The sequence below is a fragment of the Loxodonta africana genome, chromosome X (genome assembly GCF_030014295.1).
Source record: "Loxodonta africana isolate mLoxAfr1 chromosome X, mLoxAfr1.hap2, whole genome shotgun sequence".
NCBI classification, from domain to species: domain Eukaryota; kingdom Metazoa; phylum Chordata; class Mammalia; order Proboscidea; family Elephantidae; genus Loxodonta; species Loxodonta africana.
In genome coordinates, this window is record NC_087369.1 from 177,805,247 (window position 1) to 177,830,284 (window position 25,038).

The 25,038-nt window shown below is 39.9% G+C and overlaps 1 protein-coding gene across 3 annotated transcripts in view; it reads left to right on the plus strand.

Annotated features, from left to right (window-relative positions):
• Nucleotides 1-20,190, plus strand: part of BRCC3 (BRCA1/BRCA2-containing complex subunit 3) — a 66,777-nt gene extending 46,587 nt beyond the window's left edge. For all 3 annotated transcript variants that reach the window (XM_003421746.4, XM_003421747.4, XM_064277827.1), the window contains 4 exons: nucleotides 9,436-9,567; nucleotides 10,128-10,171; nucleotides 13,144-13,296; nucleotides 14,473-20,190. In XM_003421746.4, coding sequence (XP_003421794.1) covers nucleotides 9,436-9,567; nucleotides 10,128-10,171; nucleotides 13,144-13,295 — 328 coding nt within the window. In that variant the 3' untranslated portion in view covers nucleotide 13,296; nucleotides 14,473-20,190. The remainder of the gene's footprint in view (nucleotides 1-9,435; nucleotides 9,568-10,127; nucleotides 10,172-13,143; nucleotides 13,297-14,472) is intronic.
• Nucleotides 20,191-25,038: the final 4,848 nt, after the last annotated feature.

Sequence of the window (25,038 nt, forward strand, 5' to 3'; positions counted from 1 at the left end):
GATGTTATCCTATCCCTGACAGCGTTGTACTTCAGGAGAGATCTTGAAATGTTCTTTTTGTTAATGAAAGCAATGCCATTCCTCTTCAACCTGTCATTCCTGGCATAGTAGACTATATGATTGTCCGATTCACAATGGCCAATACCAGTCCATTTCAGCTCACTAATGCCTAGGATAGCGATGTTTATGTGTTCCATTTCATTTTTGACAATTTCCAATTTTCCTAGATTCATACTTCGTACATTGCATGTTCATATTATTAATGGATGTTTGCAGCTGTTTCTTCTCATTTTGAGTCGTGCCACATCAGCAAATGAAGGCCCCAAAAGCTTTACTTCATCCACATCATTAAGGTCGACTCTACTTTGAGGAGGCAGCTCTTCCCCAGTCATCTTTTGAGTGCCTTCCAACCTGGGGGGCTCATCTTCCAGCACTATATCAGACAATGTTCTACTGCTATTCATAAGGTTTTCACTGGCTAATACTTTTCAGAAGTACACTGCCGGGTCCTTTTTCCTAGTCTGTCTTTGTCTGGAAGCTCTGCTGAAACCTGTCCTCCATGGGTGACCCTGCCGGTATCCGAATACCAGCGGCATAGCTTCGAGCATCACAGCAACACAGAAGTACCCACAGTATGACAAACTGACAGACATGTGGGGGTTCTCCTGCTTACCCCCCCCCCAAAAAAAAAAACACTGCCATCGAGTCGATTCCGACTAATAGCGACCCTATGGGACAGAGTTGAACTGCCCCATAGAGTTTCCAAGGAGCGCCTGGCGGATTTGAACTGCTGACCTCTTGGGTAGCAGCTGTAGCACTTATCCACTACGCTACCCTCCTGCTTAGTTATTGTAAATTCATAGTAAGTTTCCTATCACCACTATTGTTTAGCCTTTTGATAGGTCTGTTTATCTATTTACATTTATATAATTAAGCAGTATGTAATGAGTACCTAGCTGTGCTCAGTCACATGGAGAGAGGTTCCGCATAGTTAATCCCTGTTCTTTCCGCACTGATAATCCAAAATAGTGTGTCCATTAGCTCACAGGGTATCAGAGTTGTAGAAGCAAATGTGTAGCCATACCAGCTACTAAGGACTCCACAGTAGAATTTAGGGCAGCATTATTTCTTTCTGATACATTACAAGTTCAGCTATGCCACTCTGTTTCTAAGTTTTGTAAATTGTGCATATTTAATATCTTTTGAATACATCCCTTCTCCCCTCACCCCCCATCTTAGTTCCAGTTGCTGCCAAGCTGATTCTGACTCATGGCAACCCTATGTGTGTCAGACTAGAATGGTGCTCCATAGGGTTTTCAATGGCTGGTTTTTGGCATGTAGATTGCCAGGCCAGGCTTAGACAATTGCATCAGCCTTTTAACACTGTCTCCGTTTTAGTCTTACTTCCCTCCAATCAGGTATCCACGCGGTAGGCTTTCTAAAATGGTCCTGCACCCTAATGCCCTCAGAATAAAGCCCTTAAACCTAGAACATGTGGTCCTTCATGATTTGCCTAATTCTCCAGCCATATTCCTTCTCACTAATATATACTCACTCTGTCTATAGTATTCTTTCCCCTTTATCACCTGGCTGACTCCTATTCATTTTTAAAGACTAAGCTCAAATTTAGGAATCCTTCTATGATACGGCTCAACTCCCGATACTCCCAGTTACCATCCCAGTTAAGCATTCCTCCTGTGAACCAAATGGGATCCTATGCTTCCTTTATAATTTTTTATAACATTATATTTTAATATCTTGTCTCGCTACTGGCATGCAAGCTCCTTGAAACAAGGGCTGCACCGTTTTGCCACTGTACCCCTGGTGCTCAATAAATATTTGTTGAATGTCCACTCAGCTATAGACTTCAAATACTGTCTGTAGACCTTTAAAACATGTGTCTGACCTGTGAGCTCCAGCATACTCTAGGTTTAAGCTTCTTTGTCATAAATTCAGCTTTTCAGTTGAAGTGTAACATATATAGGAAAGCATATAAATTATAAGTGTTCAGATCAGTTTTCACAAAATGAACACACTCATGTAACCACAACACAGATGAGCTCCATGAATTTTCACAAAGTGAACGTGTCTATGAAATTGCAACACAATATCAAGAAATAGAACATTACCAGCCCTCCCGAAGCCTCCCTTGCGATTCCTTTCCAAAGGTAACCATTATTCGATTTCTAACAACATGGTTTAATTTTTACAGTTCTTGAATTTTATCTAAATGGGAAAATACAGTAAGTACAATTTTGTGTATGTCTTTTTCACTGAACATAGTATCTGTGAGATTCATATTGTTGTATATACTAGTAGTTCTTTTTAACTGCTTTATAATATTTTATTGTCAGAATTTGCCAGTATTTATCCATCCTCCTGTTGTTAAGCATTTGAGTTATTTCTAGTTTTTGGCTAATATAAATAAAGCTGATATGAAAATCCTTATACATGCCTTGTGTTGTACATGTGCACACATTTTTTGGGGCACATACATAGGAGTGGAATTGTTGGGTTGTAAGTTAATATTGAACTTTAGTAGGTCATGCCACACAATTTTATAAAGTACTGGTGCAAATTTACATTCCCACCAGCAGTTTGAGAGCTCTCCTGGCTCTACAACCTCATTGAGAATTGATATTTTCTGACTTTTTTTCATTTTAGCCGTTCTGATAAGTGTGTAGTGGTATCTCATTGTGGTTTTAATTTGCATTTCCCTGGTGACTAATTAGGTTGAAAAAATTAGGTTGAAAAAGGTTGAGCACCTTTTCAAATATTGATAAGCCTTAATTTGAATGAGTTCTTCTATATTCTGGATTCAAGCCCTTTGTCAGCTATATCTATTCCGAGTATCTTTTCTGTCTCCCTGGCTTTGTTTTTTACTATCTTAATTGTATTATTTGATGAGTATAAGTTGTTTAGTAAATATAGTTCAATTTATATTTTTAATCTTCTCAATCTAGTGCTTTCAGCATCCTATTTTATTTAGGAAATCTTTCCCTAACCTTGAGAGATGCTTTATTGTTTCACCCTCGATGTTTAAATGCACAGTCAACTTAGAGCTGACTTTGGGGAATGATGTGAGATGAGAGTAAGTTTATTTTTATCCCACATATATATCCAATTGATCTGGCACCATTTATTGCTGCCCTGCCACTTTTGGCATAATAAGGTATTTATTATCTGGCTTGTTACAAAAAAAATTTTCTGGCCTTTGGTTTAAAGTGTTGTTCAGATTTATCTCTTGCCATTTGGAATGCAGAAGCCATTGACTTTTCCAATCCTATGAGGCCCTTATCTCTGGACTTTATCTATTTCCTTTCACAACTGCCTGCAAACTGGCTAATTCACTTTTTTCCATAGAATTTTGGACTCAAATAGGCATATGTTCTGCTTTCCAAGTTGTCACGTGCTTGATTTCACTAAATCTTCTCTCATAGCATGACAAGGGTTTCTAGCATTCCAGCCTACCACCTCTGTTCCCTCTCTACTTCACTATTAATTCAGTACAACACATTTTAGGTTATCGTAGATGACATTTACAGTATCAATGTAGGTAATCTTATGTTGCTGTAGCAAGTTGTAGACCTAAAATGTAATAGGCGTTCATAATGTATGGATATGTTTCTAGAGTCTTGTCTGTTCCATTTTTGTCTCTGTGTCTTATCCTTGTGCCAATAGAACCCTGTATTAATTACTGAAGATTTATAATAAGTCTTATTATCTGGTAGTGCTAGTTCTCCCCTTTGCTATTGTTCTTCAAGATTGTCTTGGCTATTCTTGGACCTTTGTAATCCCATATAAGTTTTAGAATCAACTTGTTGATTTCCGCAAGAAAATCTGCTGAGATTTTTATTGGGATAGTATTGAATCTATTAATTAATTTGAAGGAGAACTGTCATCTTTATAATAGCCTTCCACTCTGTGAACATGATGTTGTTGTTGTGTACCGTCAAGTCCATTCCGACTCTTAGTGACCCTATAGCACAGGATAGAATTGCCCCATAGGGTTTTAAAGGCTGTAATCTTTATGGGAGCAGAGCACCAGGTCTTTCTCCTGGGGAGCTGCTGGGTGGGTTTGAATCACCAACCTTTCAGTTAGCAGCTGAGTGTTTAATCATTGTGCCATCAGGGCTCCTTGTAAACATGATACATGCCTCCACTTATTTAAGTCTTACTTAATTTCTCTCAATAACCTTTTATATTTTTCAGTGCAGAAATCTGGTACATATTTTGTTTATATTATTCCTAGGTATTTGGTGTTTTATGCTATTGTAATTGGTATTTTTAATTATTATTTTTTTATTTTCTACTTGGTTATTTAAAAAGTAAATTGATATGAAATATGTATCCCAAACCCACTGTCATTGAGTCAAGCTCTGACTCATAGTGACCACATAAGGTTTCCAAGACTGTAAGTCTTTATGGAAGCAGACTGCCACCTCTTTCTCCCCCAGAGTCCCTGGTGGTTTCAGACAGCTGACCTTTTGGTTAGCAGTCGATTGTTTTACCCGCTGTGCCACCAGGGCTCTGATATATGGATATTGACTTTATATTCTGTTACAAATAATCCACAGCTAATATCATACTTAATGTGCTGAATCACCGAATGCTTTTTCCTCAAGATTGGGAATACTTAACAACAAAAAGATAAATAATCCAATCAAACATTGAGCAAAGGACTTGAACAGACACTTCACCAAAGAGGATATTCAAATGCCCACAGGCACATGAAAAGATGCTTAATATCATTAGCCATTAACCAAAAACCAAACCCTGATGCCGGCTTATAGCAACCCTATAGGGCAGAATAGAACAGCCCTGTAGGGTTTCCAAGGAGTGGCTGATAGAATCGAACTGCTGACCTTTTGGTTAGCAGCTGAGCTCTTAACCACTGCACCACCAGGGCTCCCATTAGGCATTACCCAAACCCAATGCATTAGAGAGATGCAAATCAAAACTACAATGAGACACTAACTCACCCCTATTAGAATGGCAATGATTTAAAAAAAAAAAGAAACCAATAGGTGTTAATGAGGTTGTGGAGAAACTGGAACCCTCATCTATTGCTGGTGGGAATGTCAGATGATACAGCCACTGTGGAAAACGGCTTGGCTGTTCCTCAAAAAAAAAAAAATTGAACATAGAACTACCATATGACCCAGCAATCCCAATCCTAGGTATATACAGAGAAGAAGTAAAGGGTGGAACACAAACTGAAACCTGTACACCAGTGTTCATTGCAGCTCAAATCTCAGTCTCCTGAGCCTACAAATTCTCAGCCAGTCCTACGGGGGTAAACTATAGGGGAGAACTAACTATATGTTTGGGGCTTCTACACATTCCAGTCTCTTAGACCAACTCACATGATTGTTACAAGCCCTGTTGGTTTCTCCTTATCCCAGCAAAGCTCATCTACATGTGACAAGCCCCATCCTTCACCTACTTGTGCCCTCAGACAAGACACATGCCTCCAGGGAAGAGGGTGGCTGCTGGTCTCTACTCATCTAGGAAAGGCTTGTCCCTCTCTGGGATATAGTTCATTTAGACTTATCGTTGAATCCACTGCTCTCTAGTATCTTTTTAAAAAATCTGTATAGATTTTGTTCTATCTGTTGTTTTCTTGTTATGGTGGGAGGGTCTTTGGTGACCTTCTACAACTTAACTTGAAGCAGAACTACCAGATAACTTTAATACAATTAGAAATTGAGATGACTCAAAATTGGGCCTCCAATTCCTGTAAGGGCTGGTCAATTTTTATTCCTAGTATATATTTGTTGAAGTCCCAACTGAAAGCCTGGGGACAGTTTACTAGGATCGCTTTACTTTGACAGGCCTGAACTCAAATTTTTATCACCTTAGCCCCATCAAGGACATCATATATGAAGAAAGCAAAAGGTCATTAAAAAGACAGGAAAGAAAGAAAAGACCAAAATGGATGTCAAAAGAGAGTCAAACTTGCTATTGAATGTAGAGTAGCTAAAGCAAAAGGAAGAAATGATGAAGTAAAAGAGCCGAACAGAAGATTTGAAAGGGTGGCTCGAGAAGACAAAGTAAAGTATTATAATGACATGTGCAAAGAGCTGGAGATAGAAAACCAAAAGGGAAGAACATGCTCGCCATTTCTTAAGTTGAAAGAACTGAAGGAGGAAATTCAAGCTCGAGTTGCAAAATTGAAGGATTCTACAGGCAAAATATTGAATGACACAAGAAGTATCAAAAGAAGATGGAAGGAATATACAGAGTCACCGTACCAAAACGAATTGGTAGACGTTCAGCCATTTCAGGAGATAGCATATGGTCAAGAGCCGATGGTACTGAAGGAAGAAGCCCAAGCTGCACTGAAGGAATTAGCAAAAAACAAGCCTCCAGGAATTGACAGAATACCAGTTGAGATGTTTCAACAAATGGATGCAACGCTGGAAGTGCTCACTTGTCTATGCCAAGAAATTTGGAAGACAGGTTCCTGGCCGACTGACTGGAAGAGGTGCATATGTGTGCCCAATCCAAAGAAAGGTAAGCCAACAGATTGTGAAAATCATCAAACAATGTCACTAATGTCACATGGCAAGTAAAATCTTGGTAAAGATCATTCAATATAGGAGGACATCAATGGGAAACTGCCAGAAATTGAAGCTGGATTCAGAAGAGAATGTGGTATGAAGGCTATCACTGCTGATGTCAGATGGATCTTAGCTGAAAGCAGAGAATACCAGAAGGATGTTTGTTTACCTGTGTTTTATTGACTATGCAAAGGCATTTGACTGTGTGGATCATAACAAACTATGGATAACATTGCAAAGAGTGGGAATTCCAGAACACTGAATTGTGCTCCTGAGGAACCTTTATATAGATCAAGAGGCAGTTGTTCAGACAGAACAAGGGGACACTGATTGGTTTAAAGTCAGGAAACGTGTACGTCAGGGTTGTATTCTTTCACCATACCTATTCAATCTGTATGCTGAACAAATAATAGGAGAAGCTGGACTATATGAAGAAGAACGGGGCATCAGGATTGGAGGAAGACTCGTTAACAACCTGCGTTATGCAGATGACACAACCTTGCTTGCTGAAAGTGAAGAGGACTTGAAGCACTTAGTATTGAAGATCAAAAAGCACAGCCTTCAGTATGGATTATACCTCAATATAAAGATAACAAAAATCCTCACAACTGGACCAATGAGCAACATCATGATAAATGGAGAAAAGATTGAAGTTGTCAAGGATTTCATTTTACTTGGATCCACAATCATTGCCCATGAAGTAGCAGTCAAGAAATCAAAAGACATATTGCATTGGACAAATCTGCAAAAGACCTCTTTCAAGTATTGAAAAGCAAAGATGTCACCTTGGGGACTAAGGCGCGCCTGACCCAAGTCATGGTATTTTCAATTGCCTCATATGCATGCAAAGGCTGAACAATAAATAAAGAAGACCAAAGAAGAATGGATGCCTTTGAATTATGGTGTTGGTGAATAATATTGAATATACTGTGGGCTGCCAGAAGAATGAAGAATCTGTCTTGGAAGAATGCACCCAGAATGCTCCTTAGAAGTGAGGATGGTGATACTTTGTCTCACATACTTTGAACATGTTATCAGGAGGCACCAGTCCCTGGAGAAGGACATTATGCTTCGTAAAGTAGAGGGTCAGCAAAAAAGAGGAAGACCCTCAAAGAGATGAGTTGACACAGTGGTTGCAAGAATGGGCTCAAGCATAGCAATGATGGTGAGGACGGCACAGGACCGGCCGTTGTTTCATTGTGTTGTACAAAGGGTAGCTATGAGTCAGAGCCAGCTTGACGAGCACCTAACAAGCCCTATATGCTCTTTTGGCAATCGTTAAAGCATTAGGCTGCTAACCAAAAGATTGGTAGTTTGAACTCCCCAGCCATTCTATGAGAGAAAAGACCTGTGATCTGCTTCTGTAAAGATTACAGCCTAGGAAACCATATAGGGCAGTTCTACTCTGTCTTATAGGGTCACTGTGAGTTGGAATTGACTTATAAGCACACAACAACAGGAAAGCTCTATTCAACTTCCCAGCCTCTAAGCTTCCTCCTCTGGAATCAGCAGATGCCTTTCCATGAAAAAAGTGTTCTTAAATGCCAGGCTTTATCTCTCTGAATTTCCTCCTCTCCCAGATCTTGACCCCACAATTACTCACTGCCTTGGTAGCTTTCCAGTGCCTTCCAAGAATGCTGTCTTATTTGGCCCAGCTATTCTAATTCCTCTCAACAGGAGGATTAGTCTTAAGCAGCCAGTCCACCATTCAGAGAAGCAAAATTATGTCATAAACTTTGGATCTCTACCTACCTAGATCCTTGCATTGTAGTTTTGAGTGAGCTGACAGAAGCTCCAGATGTGTTCTATAGGAATTTATGAAGATGTGTATTCAAACCCATTCAAACCGTTTTTGTTCATGGTCCTAACAAACTCCATGGGAAGCTCTGCTTACCAGGCTAATAGCATCAACAGATTGACTTCTTCAAGTTTCTAGAAATAATTAGTAATCATAGTCACTGTGTGTTACTTCAAAGGGCCTTCTGAAAAACCATGAGTAGCTATGGCATACTTTTTTTTTGAATTTGTCCTTGGGTACTTGGATGTGGTGGAGGGGGGCGCTGGAGTAGGGGAGGTAGTGCTTGTAATTCCCCATCATTTGTGTTCCGTCTAGCTTGTGGTGTGGGGCAAGCCACACTGCTAGGTGGGAAAGGGAGAAGGATGAGCTAGATCTTATGCTGCTTTACCACCATGTGCCTATAGGTCCATGTGCCTGGATACTCCACTGAACCCACAGTTGTTGGAGTTTAGGTGTGTTTGGGCTGAGAAGTGGATAGAGGTTGGTTGGTTGGCTTCAGTAACAATCATATCTGTTTCTCCTACTCTAGCATGAAAATACAAGTATTTGTGAATGAATGTCTTACCTATTTCCCCCTCAGGGGAGAGAATGGGAAGTGAGGGCTGCTGGTGAACACTGAGTTAGAACAAGTGAGCAATTATGTGAGTAATCCCATGTACATAATGAATCTGATGGAGTCATTGAAGGGTCTGCAGTTCCTCTTCCCCAGACATTGCGATTAATCTGTTCAACTTCACTGGCAACTTCCTGACTGAAAAGAGTGTTAATTAGCTATTTCCCCTCTCTGGGGAGCATAAGGACCTCAAGCTCCCAAGGCCTTCCTTAAATTTACAGAAGTGGCCTCAGTTTGTCTATGGGATTAGAGAATACTGGCTCTGCAGCTGGGCTTCCAATTGTCTCCCCAGACAAACCCAGTATGAACTCTGTCTACTTTGAAGTTGAGCCACAAAAATAAATTAAAGAGTGTTTCATCTTTGAAGTAAGCTGTATCCCAAAGTTTCTATTAAAACTATGGAGAACTTCTGATTATGACAACTCAGGATTGAAAACTGACCTGAGCTAATTGCCTTTCAGGTATGAGAGAATCGAAATCCCAATCCATATTGTACCTCATGTCACCATTGGGAGAGTGTGCCTTGAATCAGCAGTAGAGCTGCCCAAGATCCTGTGCCAGGAGGAGCAGGATGCATATAGGAGGATCCACAGGTAAAGAACCTCTCTTTTTTCTTCTCTCATCAGGACCTTTTATCTTGAGTAGCTCAACTGGTGTGCCCCTAGTTCTTTTACCTCTCTGTGAGAAAGCTTTGTAGCAGTCTGCAATCATAATGTTTCCCACACTATATGAAAATGACCTTTTTAACATTTGTTTCTTTCCTGTTACACTTTGGATCCTACAAGGGCAAAGAGGCACTTTTTTTGGAGGTTGTAAAAACAAAATAAACAACAACATCTTAGTAGCCCTGGTGCCAAGAATTGGGTCTTCCGTATTAACAGATACCCAACATGTACTGTGTGAAGGCATCATAAGAGACAGTCATTTCAAAATTTATCATGTGTTTTGTGTGAGACACTGACTTGATTTGTAAACTTTCACTTAAAGCACAATAAAAATTAAAAAAAAATTATCATGTGTTTCTTGAATTTTTGAATTAATTTAAATCACACATATCCATCTAATCCAGTTGGCAAAGGTCTGATGCAGTTTATCTTTTTTTTTTCCCTACAGTACTGCTTTGCCACTAACCTCAAGTATTTTGTCCCTTTAGCCTTACACATCTGGACTCAGTAACCAAGATTCATAATGGCTCAGGTAAGGTTTTTTTCTTGAATGTAAGCAGTGATCCCAGAAATATTAAGCTGACAAAAGGAAAATTAGTTTAAGTCGTTGAAGTAATGAGTACAAGTTATTCTTGAATTTCCTTTCCCAAGAGCTTTGCCATTGATCCTGCTCCCAACTTTTGTTTTGTGCCTGGTGGACCCTTTAACACTAAATGCTACCTGGAATAAGTCTAGAGGAGACTGTACAAGCTTTATGATACATTTACTAAGTGGTGTGCTGGTATATGTTTAACAACCAGGTCTCAGGGAGGGGCGGGTCCCTATTTGTAGTGTTTTATCAGTTTCCATGGTGTAATACCCCTACCATGGCCAATTTCAAGCTACTAAACATCGACCAGTTTTGTGGAGGATGTATTAAATATGGTATAATCAGTCTGGAAGAGAGTTTGGTAATTAAAATTATCAAATGCCCCACCAGTCCCTCTCCTAGGTATTTTACTCTAGAGAAATGAAAAGCTATGTTCACACAAAAATCTGTACGTGAATGTTCATAACAGCATTATTCATAGTAGCCAAAAGCTAGAAACAACTCACATGCCCATTGATGGGCGAATGGATAAAAAAGTATGATACATTCATACAATAAAAGGGACAGATTACTGATATACAAACAGCCTGGAAAAATCTCAAAAGCATTATACCAAGTGAAAGAGGCCTTACATAAAAGGCTATATGCTCTATAGTTCCATTTATATGAAATTCAAGAATAGGCAAAATTAATCTGTAGTGATCAGTAGCTGCCTGGGGCCAAGAGTGGAAGGGCATCGTCTGCAAAGAGAATTGCAGAGGGAAACTTTTGGGGTGATGAAAAGTTGCCTATATCTTGATAGTTATACACAGATACTTACATTTATCAAAACTCATTGAACTGTACACTTAAAATGGATACATCTTATTCTCTGTAAATTATACCCCAATAAAGCTTATTTTAAAAGTTAAACGGCAAACTAAAAAAAAGAAAGTTGCCGTCAAGTCCATCCTGACTCATAGCGATCCTATAGGACAGAGTATAACTGCCCCATACGGTTTCCAAGGCTGAAATCTTTAAGGAGGCACATCTTTCTCTCGTGGAGTAGCCAGTGGGTTTAAACCACCGACCTTTTGGTTAGCAGCTTGTTGCTTTAACCACTGCGCCACCAGGGCTCCTGAAGTTAAATAAACATAGGAGGAAAATATGAGGGTATTTTTCAAACTCTGGGGAGATGATTACCTAAGTATCGTCTGAAACCCGGAAGTCACAAAAGACTGATAGATTTAACTAAATAACAGACTTTTATAGGCCCATTCCAGAAAACTCAAGTTGTTAATAACCTTTAAAGGCTAACCTTTACTGAGTACCTACTATGTGGCAGATACTGTGTTAGCTCACTGAATCTTTGCAAGCCTGTGAGAGTAGGTAGTATTGTTACTCCCATTTTATAGATAAGGAAACTCAGATCAGAAATGTTAAATAACTTGCCTGAGGTCACACAGCTAGTAAGGGGTAGAACCTAACCCAAGTTCTATATGGGAGGTGTGCAAGTTATCTAGCCTACATGCTTCCTTTTACTGATCTCCAAGGGCACTTGTGAGAATTAAATGGCATAATTTGTGTCAAGTACTTAGAATAATGTTAGCTATTATTGTTACTGAAAAAGCACTCAATTAGAAAAATGGGCAAAGCACACAAAGAGGCTATTCACAGTTAAAATAGCCAATTGCAGGCAATATCAAAGAAGTACACATTAAAATAAAGTTACCATTTTTTTCATCTTTTCTCCCGGCAAAGATAAAATTGAGAGATAATTAGGTAAGGAAGTAGGGGAAGTGAACACTCACATATACTGTTCTTGGAGGTATAACTTGGTATAATCTGAAAAACACTGGATAATCGGTTTTAATACGTACATGGACTTGGAACTGGCATTTCCACGTCTAGAAAACATATCCTTCAAAAATTATAGAACAAGTATGCAAAAATAAATTTAAAAGAATACTAATCACAGTCTTTATAATAGGAAAAAATTAGATGCTACTGAAATGTCCATCAATAGGGAACTTATTGGTGCATCTACTCAGATGAATATTGTATAGCCCTTAAAAAGGAAAGCTAGATCTTTACTGACACAGAAAGAGGTCTACGACATACTGTTATGTGGGGGAAAAGTAAGGTCCAAAAGAATATTTTTTATTCAAAAGTACACACAGACACATACATGTACATATATACTTTTACAAAAAGCTGGAAGGATATTCCCCACAGTCATGTATAATGGGAGAGAAAAACATATTTCCATTAGGATAAATTTGTTTCAAATGAGTGCCATAGAATCACTGTCTCACCATGAAGCTGAACTTTGCCAAAGCTTAGGAGGGCAGCATTTTAACTACACTAATTTACAGTTAGGCATGAAAGATAACTCCCTTACTCTATATTCCTCTGGGTTTTCCTCATTTAAAAGAAAATCTTTCAGGTGAGTTGAATTACTGTATTTCTCCAATGCAAGTAACATTTGATAAGCAATTTTCCCACAGGGCTCCATGGAAAACTAAGTTGCAGAATGCAGAGTTCTAGCTCTCTAGGAGGGTTATGGTCATTTACAGTGTGAGCAGGTCTGAAAGGCTGGGGAAAGGAACTCTTTAGTGGCTCTTAGCCATTTTGCCTAAGGAGTAAAGAGCTGGCCATCTTTCTACTCTTTGTCTAGTCGGGGTTTTCTCTGGCTTATGGATCCAGGGGTGTTCCAGATGACCTCAGAACAGGTATCTGCTTTGCCGAGCTCTTTTGTCTTTCCCTTGGCTGACCAGAGAAAATCTCCCAGTCCCACTTACTGCACTTTTTCTACTTCCTCCTCCAACCCCTTCTTCCTATGCTCACAGTTGAGGGGATGTTGGTAGTGGAACGGGAAATATACCAGTGGACAGTGCTTTCCCACAGTTACCTCATCTGTATTTTCCCTGTTGAAGTGTTTACCAAGAACCTGTGCAGTCAGATGTCAGCAGTCAGTGGGCCTCTCCTACAATGGTTGGAGGACAGATTGGAGCAAAACCAACAGCATTTGCAGGAGTTGCAACGAGAAAAGGAAGAGCTTATGCAAGAACTTTCTTCCCTAGAATAAGGTAGGAGAAAAAAATGGGATAAAAATTTTTTTATTTATGTACTAAATATAGTCTGTGAAAACACACACAACTTGTGTGTAGATAAACAATAGACTGGCTCTTCTTCTATCTCAATGTATGAGTTTTATACTAGCAATGAACACACGGTGTCTTTCTGGAAATTTCATTAGAGCTGCAGACTGAACTCATCTACCTATAACTGACCTACAAAGAGTATTTGTAAGATGATTTAAGTAGAGTGTGAAAAAAAAAAATTAAGTTTATGGAAGGTACATTGGCAAGGAACATCTTGGAATGAAATGTCTGGGGAATGTATTTTAAACATTTATTTTTCCTTTGTTCTGTCTTTATTTTCATGTTGAAATACATGTACGCCTAGCATAAGCTAAAGGAAGAACAGGATTTCATGTTTCAATTTGGTGGTTACGAGTAAAAAGTACACCAGGGCTAGTGGAAAGAAGTGTAGGTAACTTGTCAGCACCCTGCCAATACTCTTTGCCTTCATTGAGAGGCATGTGTCTTATGTCTTCTTGATTTCCAAAATATTTATTCTGAGATATCTGATAATATTCTGACATATCAAAGGTTGAATCTATGTGGGTACTCCTTTTTAACCAAATAGATGAGTTCTACCATAATTGACTGTGAAGCAAACTCCTATTGAGCAAATCCTATTTACCTTGGAGCTTCCATTATAACGTAAATGTTTTTCCGGAAACATTCAGGACTTAGGATATATAAAAATCATGCTATAAAAAGTTCTGTTAACATTATTATCATGTGTAACTATAAATGGTAAGTGTGTCTTCAGAAAAGGGTTAGGCCCATTGCATACTAGAAATTAAAGTTGGGATTGGGGAAGGTGAAAAGAAAGAGAAGAAAAAGAGCCCTAATCCCAACAATGGTGATAAAGGGTTGTTTCTGTTTTTGTTTGTTTGTTCTTATTGTTTCTCCCTGGGTTATTGTTTTTCAAATTTCAAAGTGTAGTCCAGAACCACTTGCATCAGAATTACTTGGAGGTCAAACTCTGCCTCCGTGGGTGGAGCCCAGAAATCTCCAGCTGGTTCTGAGGCATACTAAAGTTTGAAAACCAGTACCCTAGGTCATATTGAATGTAAATGCTGTATTTTTCCTAATTTCCCACAGCCACAGTTCTATTCTTTTCTTTCCCTATAGGAAAGACAAAATATCCAGGTGTAAAATTAATTAAGCCAAATCAATTTTGAAGAAGTATAAAGCTGGAAGATTGACATTACCTGATTTCAAGACTTAAAATAAAGCCACAGTAATCAAGACGATATGGTGTTGGCAGAGAGATGGACATATAAATCAGTGGAACAGAATAGAGAACCCAGAAATAAACCCACACAAATACACCCAACTAATTTTGACAAAGGTGCAAAAGCAATTCAATGGAGGAAGGTTAGCCTTTTCAACAAGTGGGCATTCATAGGCAAAAAGAACCTCAGCCTAAACCTTTATACAAAAATTAACTCTTTATTACAAAAATTAACTCAAAATGAATCATGGACTTAAAAGTAAGATATAAAACATTTAGAAAAAAATAATTGGAGAAAATCCTCAGGATCTAGGGCCAGGTGATAAGTTCTTGAACTTCACCCCAAAAGCACAAGCCACAAAAGCAAAACACTGATATATTGAACTTCATCAAAATTAAAAGCTTTTGCTCTGTGAAAAACTTAAGAAGAAGAAAAGACAAGGTACAGATTGAGAGAAACTGTTTGCAAACCATGTATCCGACCAATCTAGAAAATATAAAAAATGCTCAAAACTCCAAAGTTAAAAAAAATTAAGATAATGGGCAAAAGACATGAATAGACATTTCACTGAAGAGGATATATGGATGGCAAGTAAGCTCATGAAAAGATGCTGAATATTATTAGTCATGAGGGAAATAAAAACTAAAATCATAATGCGATATCACTACACACCTATCAGAATGGCTGAAGAAAAAAAACAGTGGTAATAACAAATGCTATTGAGAATACCCATGAACTGGATCTCTCAAACATTGCTGATGGGAATTTAAAATGGTACAGCCACTCTTGAAGAGTTTGGAAATTTCTTATAAGGTTAGACATACACTTACTATAAAAAAAAAAAAATTACTATAGGACCCAGTAATTATGCTCCTTCACATTTATCTCAGAGAAATGAAAACCTGTATCTGCACAAAATCCTGTACATGAATGTTCGTAACAGCTTTACTTGTAATACCCAAAAATTGGAAACAACCCAGATGCCCTCCAATAAGTGAATGGTTAAACTGTGTTACATCCATACCATGGAATATTGTTGTTTTTAGGTGCCGTCGAGTCCGTTCGACTCATAGCAACCCTGTGTCCTACAGAACGAAACACTGCCCGGTCCTGCGCCATCCTCACAATCATTGTTATTCCCGAGCCCATTGTTGAAGCCACTGTGTCAATCCATCTTGTTGAGGGTCATTTTCTTTTTCACTGACCCTGTACTTTACCAAGCATGATGTCCTTCTCCAGGGACTGATCCCTCCTGACAACATGTCCAAAGTATGTAAGATGCAGTCTCGCCATCCTTGCCTCTGAGGAGCATTCTGGCTGCACTTCTTCCAAGACAGATTTGTTCGTTCTTTTGGCAGTCCATGGTATATTCAATATTCTTCGCCAACACCACAATTCAAAGGCGTCAACTCTTCTTCGGTCTTCCTTATTCATTGTCCAGCTTTCACATGCATATGATGCGACTGAAAATACCATGGCTTGCGTCAGGCACACCTTAGTCTTCAGGGTGACATCTTTGCTCTTCAACACTTTGAAGAGGTCCTTTGCAGCAGATTTGCCCAATGCAATGCGTCTTTTGATTTCTTGACTGCTGCTTCCATGGCTGTGGATTGTGGATCCAAGTACAATGAAATTCATGGAATACTATTCTACAATGAAAAAGAATGGACTATCGACACGCTCAATAACTTGGATAGATCTCAGTGGAATTATGCTGAGTGAAAAAACCCAATCTCGAAAGGTTGTAGTCCGTATGGCTCCACTTATAATGACAAAATTATAGAAATGAGCAGATTAGTGGTTGGCAGAGACAGGGACTAGAGGGGTCATGGGGTATGTCCAACTATAAAAGGATAATACAAGGGATTCCTTTGTGGTGATGGAACAGTTGTGTATCTTGATTGTGGTGGTAATTACACAATTTTTATACTTGTGCTAAAATTGCATAGAACAACACACACAAATGAGTGCATGTAAAATCTGGTGAAACTGAATAAGATCTGTAGTCTAGTTAACAGTATTGAACCACTGTCCATTTCTTGGTTTTGGAATTATACTATAACTGTGCAAGATCTTCCTTTTGGGAAAATTAGGTGAAAAGTACGTGGCACTCTTTGTACTATTTTTGCAACTTCCTATAAGACTATAATTATTGCAAAATAAAAACGTAAGTATTAATTAAGAAACTAGGAATTATGGTACTTGTTTTATGAAATAAGGATGTGATAAAAAGAAAATCTGAGGGGAATAAAATGGTTTGAATATTTTTACAGGCCAACCTGAGCACAAATCCCTTTCCCTTTCTGAGCCTCATTTTCCTCGAGTATAAAATCAGAAGGTTAGAGTAGATGACCACCAAGATTCCTGTTAGCTCAGTGTTCAGTCTTTGAATGAGTTGAGCATCACAAGGAATAGTAATGTGAACAAAATGTATTATTTCTCACATGCACCAACCCACCTTACTTTACACAAAATATTGCATCCTGCGCACAGCCCTGTATCCCCTTTGGTCACCAGCGTCTCTTTCAATCACAGCCAAAACTCTGACAGGAAAAATATACGCTTGCTCTCTCTTTCTGCTTTCTCGTCTCCCATTCATTCAACTCAAGATGACATCTTTGCTTTTTAATACTGTAAAGAGGTCTTTTGCAGCAGAGTTGCCGAATGCAATGCATCCTTTGATTTCTTGACTGCTGCTTCCATGCATGTTGATTGTGGACCCAAGTAAAATGAAATCCTTGACAACTTCAATCTTTTCTCCATTTATCATGATATTGCTTATTGGTCCAGTTGTGAGGATTTTTGTTTTCTTTATGTTGAGGTGTAATCCATACTGAAGGCTGTGGTCTTTGATCTTCATCAGTAAGTGCTTCAACTCCTCTTCACTTTCAGCAAGCAAGGTGGTGTAATCTGCATAATGTAGGCTGTTAATGAGTCTTCCTCCAATCCTGATGCACTGTTGTTCTTCATATAGTCCAGTTTCTTGGATTATTCGTCAGCATACAGACTGAATAGTTATGGTGAAAGGATACAACCCTGACACACACCTTTCCTGACTTTAAACCATGCAGTCTCCCCTTGTTCTGTTTGAACAACTGCCTCTTGATCTGTGTGCAGGTTCGTCATGAGCACAATTAAGTGTTCTGGACTTCCCATTCTCCATGATATTATCCATAATTTGTTATGATCCACACAGTCAAATGCCTTTGCATAGTCAATAAAACACAAGTAAACATCCTTCTAATATTCTCTGCTTTCAGCCAGGATCCATCTGACATCAGCAATGATATCCCTGGTTCCACGTCCTCTTCTGAAACCGGCCTGAATTTCTGGCAGTTCCCTGTCGATATACCGCTGCATCTGCTTTTGAATGATCTTCCGCAAAATTTTGCTTGCTTGTGATATTAATGATATTGTTCCATAATTTCCATATTCGGTTGGATCACCTTTCTTTGGAATAGGCATAAATATGGATCTGTTTCAGTCAGTTGGCCAGGAAGCTGTCTTCCATATTTCTTGGCATAGATGAGTGAGCACCTCCAGTGATGCATCTGTTTGTTGAAACATCTCAATTGATATTCCATCAATTCCTGGAGCCTTGTTTTTTGCTAATGCCTTCAGTGCAGCTTGCATTTCTTCCTTCAGTACCATTAGTTCTTGATCAAATGCTACCTCCTGAAATGGCTAAACACTGACCAGTTCTTTTTGGTACAGTGACTCTGTGTATTCCTTCTATCTTGTTTTGATGCTTCCAGTGTCATTCAATATTTTCCCCATAGAATCCTTCAAAATTGCAACTTGGGGCTTGAATTTTGTCTTCAGTTCTTTCAGCTTGAGAAATTCCAAGAATGTCCTTCCCTTTTGATTTTCTAACTTCAGATCTTTGCATATTTCATTATCATACTTTACTTTGTCTTCTCCAGCTGCCCTTTGAAATGTTCTGTTCAGCTCTTTTACTTCATCATTTCTTCCTTTTGCTTTGGCTGTTCTGCATTGAAGAGCAAGTTTCAGAGTCTCTTCTAATATCCGCTTTGGTCTTCTCTTTCTTACCTGTGTTTTTAATGACCTCTTGCTTTCTTCATGTATGATGTCCTCCCACAACTCCTCTCATCTTCTGTCATTAGCGTTCAATGGGTCAAGTCTATTGAGATGGTCTCTAACTTCGAGTGGGATATACTCAAGGTCATACTTTGGCTGTCTTGGACTTGTCCTAATTTTCTTCAGCTTCAGCCTATCTTGCATACGAGCAATTGATGGTCTGTTCCACAGTCGGCCCCTGGCCTTGTTCTCACTGAGGATATTGAGTTTCTCCATTGTCTCTTTCCACAGATGTAGTCGATTTGATTCCTGTGTATTCCGTCAGGCAAGGCCCATATGTATAGTCACCGTTTTTGTTTGTGAAAAAAGGTATTAGCAGTGAAGAAGTCGTTGGTCTTGCAAAATTCTATCATGCCATCTCCAGCATCATTTCTAACACCAAGGCGATATTTTGCAGGTACCAATCCTTCTTGTTTGTTTCCAACTTTCACATTCCAATCACCAGTAATTATCGATGCATCCTGATTGCACGTTTGATCAATTTCAGACTGTAGAAGTTTGTAAAAATTTTCAGTTTCTTCATCTTTGGCATTACTGGTTGGTGTGTAAATTTGAATAATAGCTGTATTAACTGGTCTTCCTTGTGGGCATATGATCATATCACTGACAACATTATACTTCAGGATAGATCTTGAAATGTTCTTTTTGATGATGGGTGCGATACTATCCTTCTTCAATTTGTCATTCCCGGCATAGTAGACCATATAATTGTCTGATTCAGAATGGCCAATACCAGTCCCTTTCAGTTCACTAATGCCTAGGATAGCGATCTTTATGTGTTCCATTTCATTTTTGACAACTTCCAATTTTTTTAGCTTCATACTTCATACATTCCGCTTCTCAATCATTAATGTTTACAGATGTTTCTGCTCATTTTGAGTCATGCCACAGTGGCAGATGAAGGTCCTGAAAGCTTGACTCCATCCACGTCAGTAAGATTGACTCTCCTTTGAGGAGACAGCTCTTCCTCAGTCGTATTTTGAGTGCCTTCCAACCTGAGGGGCTCATCTTCTGGCACTGGATCAGACAGTGTTCTGTTGCTATTCATAAGGTTTTCACTGGTCAAATTTTTTTTAGAAGTAGATTGCCACGTCCTTCTTCCTAGTCTTAGTCTGAAAGCTCCACTGAAACCTGTTCACGATGGGTGACCCTGCTGGTATTTGAAATACCAGTTGAATAGCTTCCAGCATCGCAGCAGCACGCAAGCCTCCACAGTTGGACAAACTGACATAACCATTAGTCCTTTGGGAAATAAAAATCCAAACCACAGTGAGATACTACTTCACACCCACTATTGATGGCTATAGTCAAAAAGACAGATAATAAAGTGTTGACAAGGAACTGGAGAAATTGGAACCCTCATCCATTGCTGGTAGGAATGTAAAATGGTGCAACCCCTGTCAAAAACAGTTTGGTGGTTCCTCAAAAAGTTAAACAAATTACCAAGTGACCCAGCAGTTTCACTCCTAGGTATATAAAAAAAAAAAAAAAAAAAATTTTTTTTTTTTTTTTTTTTATACCTAAGAGAAATGAAAACATATCCACGCAAAAACTTTTACATGAATGTTCATAGCAGCAGTATTTACAATAGCCAGAAGGTGGGCAGAGTCCAAATGTCCATCAACAGAAGAATGGATAAACAATATGTGGTATATACACACTATGGAATACTACTCAGCCATACAAAGAGAAATGAAGTTCTGATACATGCTATGACATGGATGAGCCTTGAAAACATGCTCAATGAAAGAAACCATATTCAAAAGGCCGCCTATTGTATGATTCCCCTTATATAAAATACTCACATTAGGCAAAGTCATAGAGACAGAAGGCAGATTAATGATAGCTTAAAAGCTTTTTTTAAGAGCTAGGCCGCTAACCAAAAGGTCAGCAGTTGGAATCCACCAGCCACTCCTTGGAAACCCTGTGGGCAGGTCTACTCTGTCCTATAGGGTGTCTATAAGCTGGAATTGACTCGAGGGCAATGTTTGTTTGTTTTAGGGCTAAAGGGTGAGAGGTTTGGGGCTGTAATAGCTAAAGGGTATGGAGTTTATTTCTGAAGCGAAGAATATATCCTAAAATTGATTGTGGTGACATTACATAAGTGTGTATATACTAAAAACCATTTAATTGTACATCTTTAATGGGATAATTGTGTTGTATGTGAACTATATCTCAATAAAAGTGTAAAAGCTAAAGGGGAAAAAATAACTGCTGCTTCAGCTGACCCTGCAGACTGGCTGCTTCTGCTCCCAGGGGAGGGGAAGACATAAGATGGTCACCTGGCAGCTGTTGTAGCATCTGTGTTTCTGTAAAAAAGCTTTGAATAGAGATTGAACAAAACTTGCAGTCATGAGAAAAAAGGGTAGGATATTAACATAAAGTTGTGAGTGAGGCTTAGTTCAATTAATTGTATGTACTGATATGAGAATGTGTGATTGATGTTGAAATGCGTTACATGTTTAAACTGTAAATGCTTATAAAGTGTTAGAAAATTTCTCTGATATCCGATGTTTTCACTGTACAAATAATGTCTTGTTGGTAAGTTAAAAGTCTCAGTCCCAATGGATTGTTTACCCACCAGCTGGAGTAACTGATAAGCCCCAACAGAATTCAGGGGCCTGCTTACCAAGGAAAGTTTCTTGAAACAATGTAGGTGAATTCCATTGCTGAGTCTGTCAAAGAAAAGTTGCTGTCTTTTACAAAGAACTCTTTGTTCCTGATTAAAAAAAAAAAAAAAAAGGCTGTAACTCCTGCCAAAAATTAGCCCATTTCTTTTATTGTGAAAGAAGCCACACTACTCAGGCTTTGGCCCACCTGCATGCGACTTTTGATCTCCTCTGGTTATCTATTAAGTAGCTCTGGTGGTGCAATGGTTCAAGCGCTTGGCTGCTAACCAAAAGGTCGGCAGTTCAAACCCACCAGCTCCTCGGCTGGAGAAGGATGTGGCAGCCTGCTTCCGTAGAGATTTCAGCCCTGGAAACCCTATGGAGCAGGTCTACTCTGTCCTACAGGGTGGCTATGAGTCGGAATCGACTTGACAGCAGTGGGTTTGGGTTTAGCTATCTATTGGTAGTGCCTCAATGCCATTAAGACTTTTTCAGGTTATGTTGTTGTTTTCATCTGATCAGCTGACTCTTGTCCCTGTTTTGTGTTTTATTTGATGGACATTCTGCACACCCAAATGCTTGCAATGGATACTGCTAAAGACATTAAATAGGACTAGATGTGTTCAGAATGTTCCCAATGCCACAATTAGAACGGTGATGGTGGGGCAACTGTTAGCCTCCCTGACTTCCCCAGTCCAGCCATATGGTATCAGTAAAACAAACAGTATAGAATATCAGAGAAAGAGAAAGGGGGAATCACTCTAGTGATTAAGGAGCTAGTAGAAAAGGAGTGCTGAAGGAAACTATCCAACATGAAGTCTGTACAACCTTAACCACTCCTGTTCCTACTAGCTCCTTAATCACTAGAGTGATCTTTCCCTCCCTCTCTTCTTCTCTCCCTGTAGGCTTTGGTACACTGAGGGTCTTGAGGATGCCTGCGTGTGGTTCATGGATCTGCTAAGTTAAAGGCCAGACTGGGCCTCTTACCCCCTCCCATTTACAGCCTGTCTTAGTCATCTAGTGCAGCTGTAACAGAAACACCACAAGTAGATGGCTTTAACAAAAAGAAATTTATTCCGTTAAAGTCCAGTAAGCTACAAGTCCAAATTCAGGGCATCAGCTCCAGGGGAAGGCTTTCTGTCAGCTCTGGAGGAAGATCTTTGTCATCAATCTTCCCCTGGTCGGGGGGCTTCTCACACAGGGACCCTGGGTCCAAAGAACACGCTATTCTCTTGGTTCTTGTTTCTTGGTGGTATGAGGTCCCCATGTCTCTCTGCTTGCTTCTCTCCTCTATATCGCAAAAGAGGTTGGCTCAAGGCACAATCCAGTCTTGTAGATTGAGTCCTGCCTTCTTAACATAACTGCCACTAATCCCACCTCATTAACACAGAGATAGGATTTACAACACTTAGGAAAATCACATCAGATGACAAAATGCTAAACAATCACACCATACGGGGAATCATGGTCTAGCCAAGTTGATACACATATTTTTGGGGGACACAGTTCAATCCATGACACAGCCCAAACTGTCTTCCTTGAGTATGTGCTGCACCAGGATCAAGCCCCCTGCAATGCACCTTGTTACAGTTTCACTGACTCATCGGCAGTAGTTCATGGATTGGCGGTGTGGTCTGGTTCCTGATGGCAGGATGACTGGATGGTTGAGTCTCAGCCTCGGCAAAGACAAACATTACAGTGGCCCTGTTCTGTGAGCCATGTGGATACCCATGACAAATGGGTAAGGACCATCAGAGGATGAACATCAGAGGAATCAATGCAGTAATCAGACTTGTGCCCAGGCGGTGAGTGCTATGGAGTGGACTCAAAGGTGAAACTGAAAAAGAACTGGATGATCAAGGCTTGGTGTCCAGTGCAGTACACAGCTACAACAGGTAGTTTGGGCTGTAAACGTGGCAGCTCCCCAGAAGGGTATGTCCCACCAAAATAGAATGTTTAGTTATGAGGTGGGGAAGGGGAAGGGTGCCCAAACTAGCTGTTACAGATCCAAACTACATAATTAACCATTCTCACTGTTCGTTTGTTTCTCCCACACCTAACCCTGTGGCCCTAAAAACCTGAAACCTGTTGCCATTGAGTCAATTCCAACTCATAGCTAGGTGACTGAAATTTGGGAGTAGCAAAGGGCGGGGGGGCACGATTCCAGCCTGGACCTGGTGCTTCTTTTGCCACTTGGCTGTGCTTGCTGAGTTGGGACAATGATGGATATAGATGATAATGATCGTGAATGTGAGGTGATAACTCCTAAGGTGGTCCATGCATCAGGGGTGGGAGATGTTCTGGGAACAAGAAACTGCTGAGCCACCCAGGGATAAGGTGTGGGTGAGACATGGGGAGTGTTGAAAAAGGGTGTAATGGTTACTATAGGGACTGGTCCTGCTAATCACATGGCTGTGGGAGGAGGGCAGCAAGCCAGACTGCTGCCACCACCCTCAACATGACAGGTGGCCAACAAAGAATTGCAATCTAAGGACTCTCAGAAATGTTCCAGCAGCTGCTGACTCCAGGAGTGAATGGCCTCTATTCAAGGAGACAGAAGATTAACTTTCTGAAAACTAACAACTGTTTTGTACAAAAACTTAATAGAATTGTATCCTGACCCAGCTCAGCACAATACTGCTGCCAAGGTCGCCATTAATTCTTATGTGGACATCAGGCCTGACACACATAAACTGGTCTGTACTGTCCTAGCATGAGTGATAAGAGACGATAACATTTCCCTGGACTTCCTGCTGACCAGTCAAGATAGAGTATGTGGATTAATGATGCGGAGCCTGACTGGAGTCTATTCTTTAAGTTGGCCTGATCATAATACTAGGTGATCATAATCATGGCCACTCTTGTCCTGTGTTGCCTGAAACAAAGAGAATGTATTTGGTACAAGCCTTTATCAGTACAATTAATCAGAGTACATGATGTAGAGGCCTACACTCCTCAGATTTCTTAGCTGGATATGTGAAAGGTTGGGGAATAGGAGGGTGGAGTTGTAGGGGAATGGCTCTGCCATGATACACTTGCAACCTTACTGTATCTAGGCCTGAACTGCAGCTTATCTGAGTTTTGGCAGTATGCCTTGTGATCCTCCCAGAACACAAGAGGGTGGGAGACTTGGGAGGCACTGCCTCAAGGCCATCTCCCACCCACCTCCCTATCTCGCCTGGGAGGCTGTCATGAGAGAGTTTCTCATCGCCTCCTGAGTTTCTGCCTCAACCCCCCTCAGGATATAGCTCCAGTAAAATTAACAATATCTAGCATCCAATAAGAAATTACTACACATAGGAAGAAGCAGAAAAATGTGACCCATACACAACAGAAAAAAAATAAGTCAGCACAAACAGGCCTATAAGTGACAAAGATGATGAAATTAGCAGACACACATTTTAAAGTAAGTTTTATGACTATTAACGAGCCCTGGTGGCACAGCGGTTAAGCACTCAGCTGCTAACCAAAACGTTTGAACCCATTAGCCGCTCCACAGAAGAAAGATGTGGCAATCTGCTCCCGTAAAGATTACAGCCTTGGAAATCGTATGGGGCAGTTCTACTCTGTCCTATAGGGTCACTATGAGTTGGAATTGACTCAACAGCAACGGGTTTGATTTTTTTGTTGTAACTATTAAAGAACACCTGGTGGTGTAACAGTTAAGTGCTCAGCTGGCAGTTCAAACCCAGCCAGCAGCTCTGCAGGAAAAAGACCTGGTGATCTGCTCCCAGAGAGATTACAGCCTAGGAAAC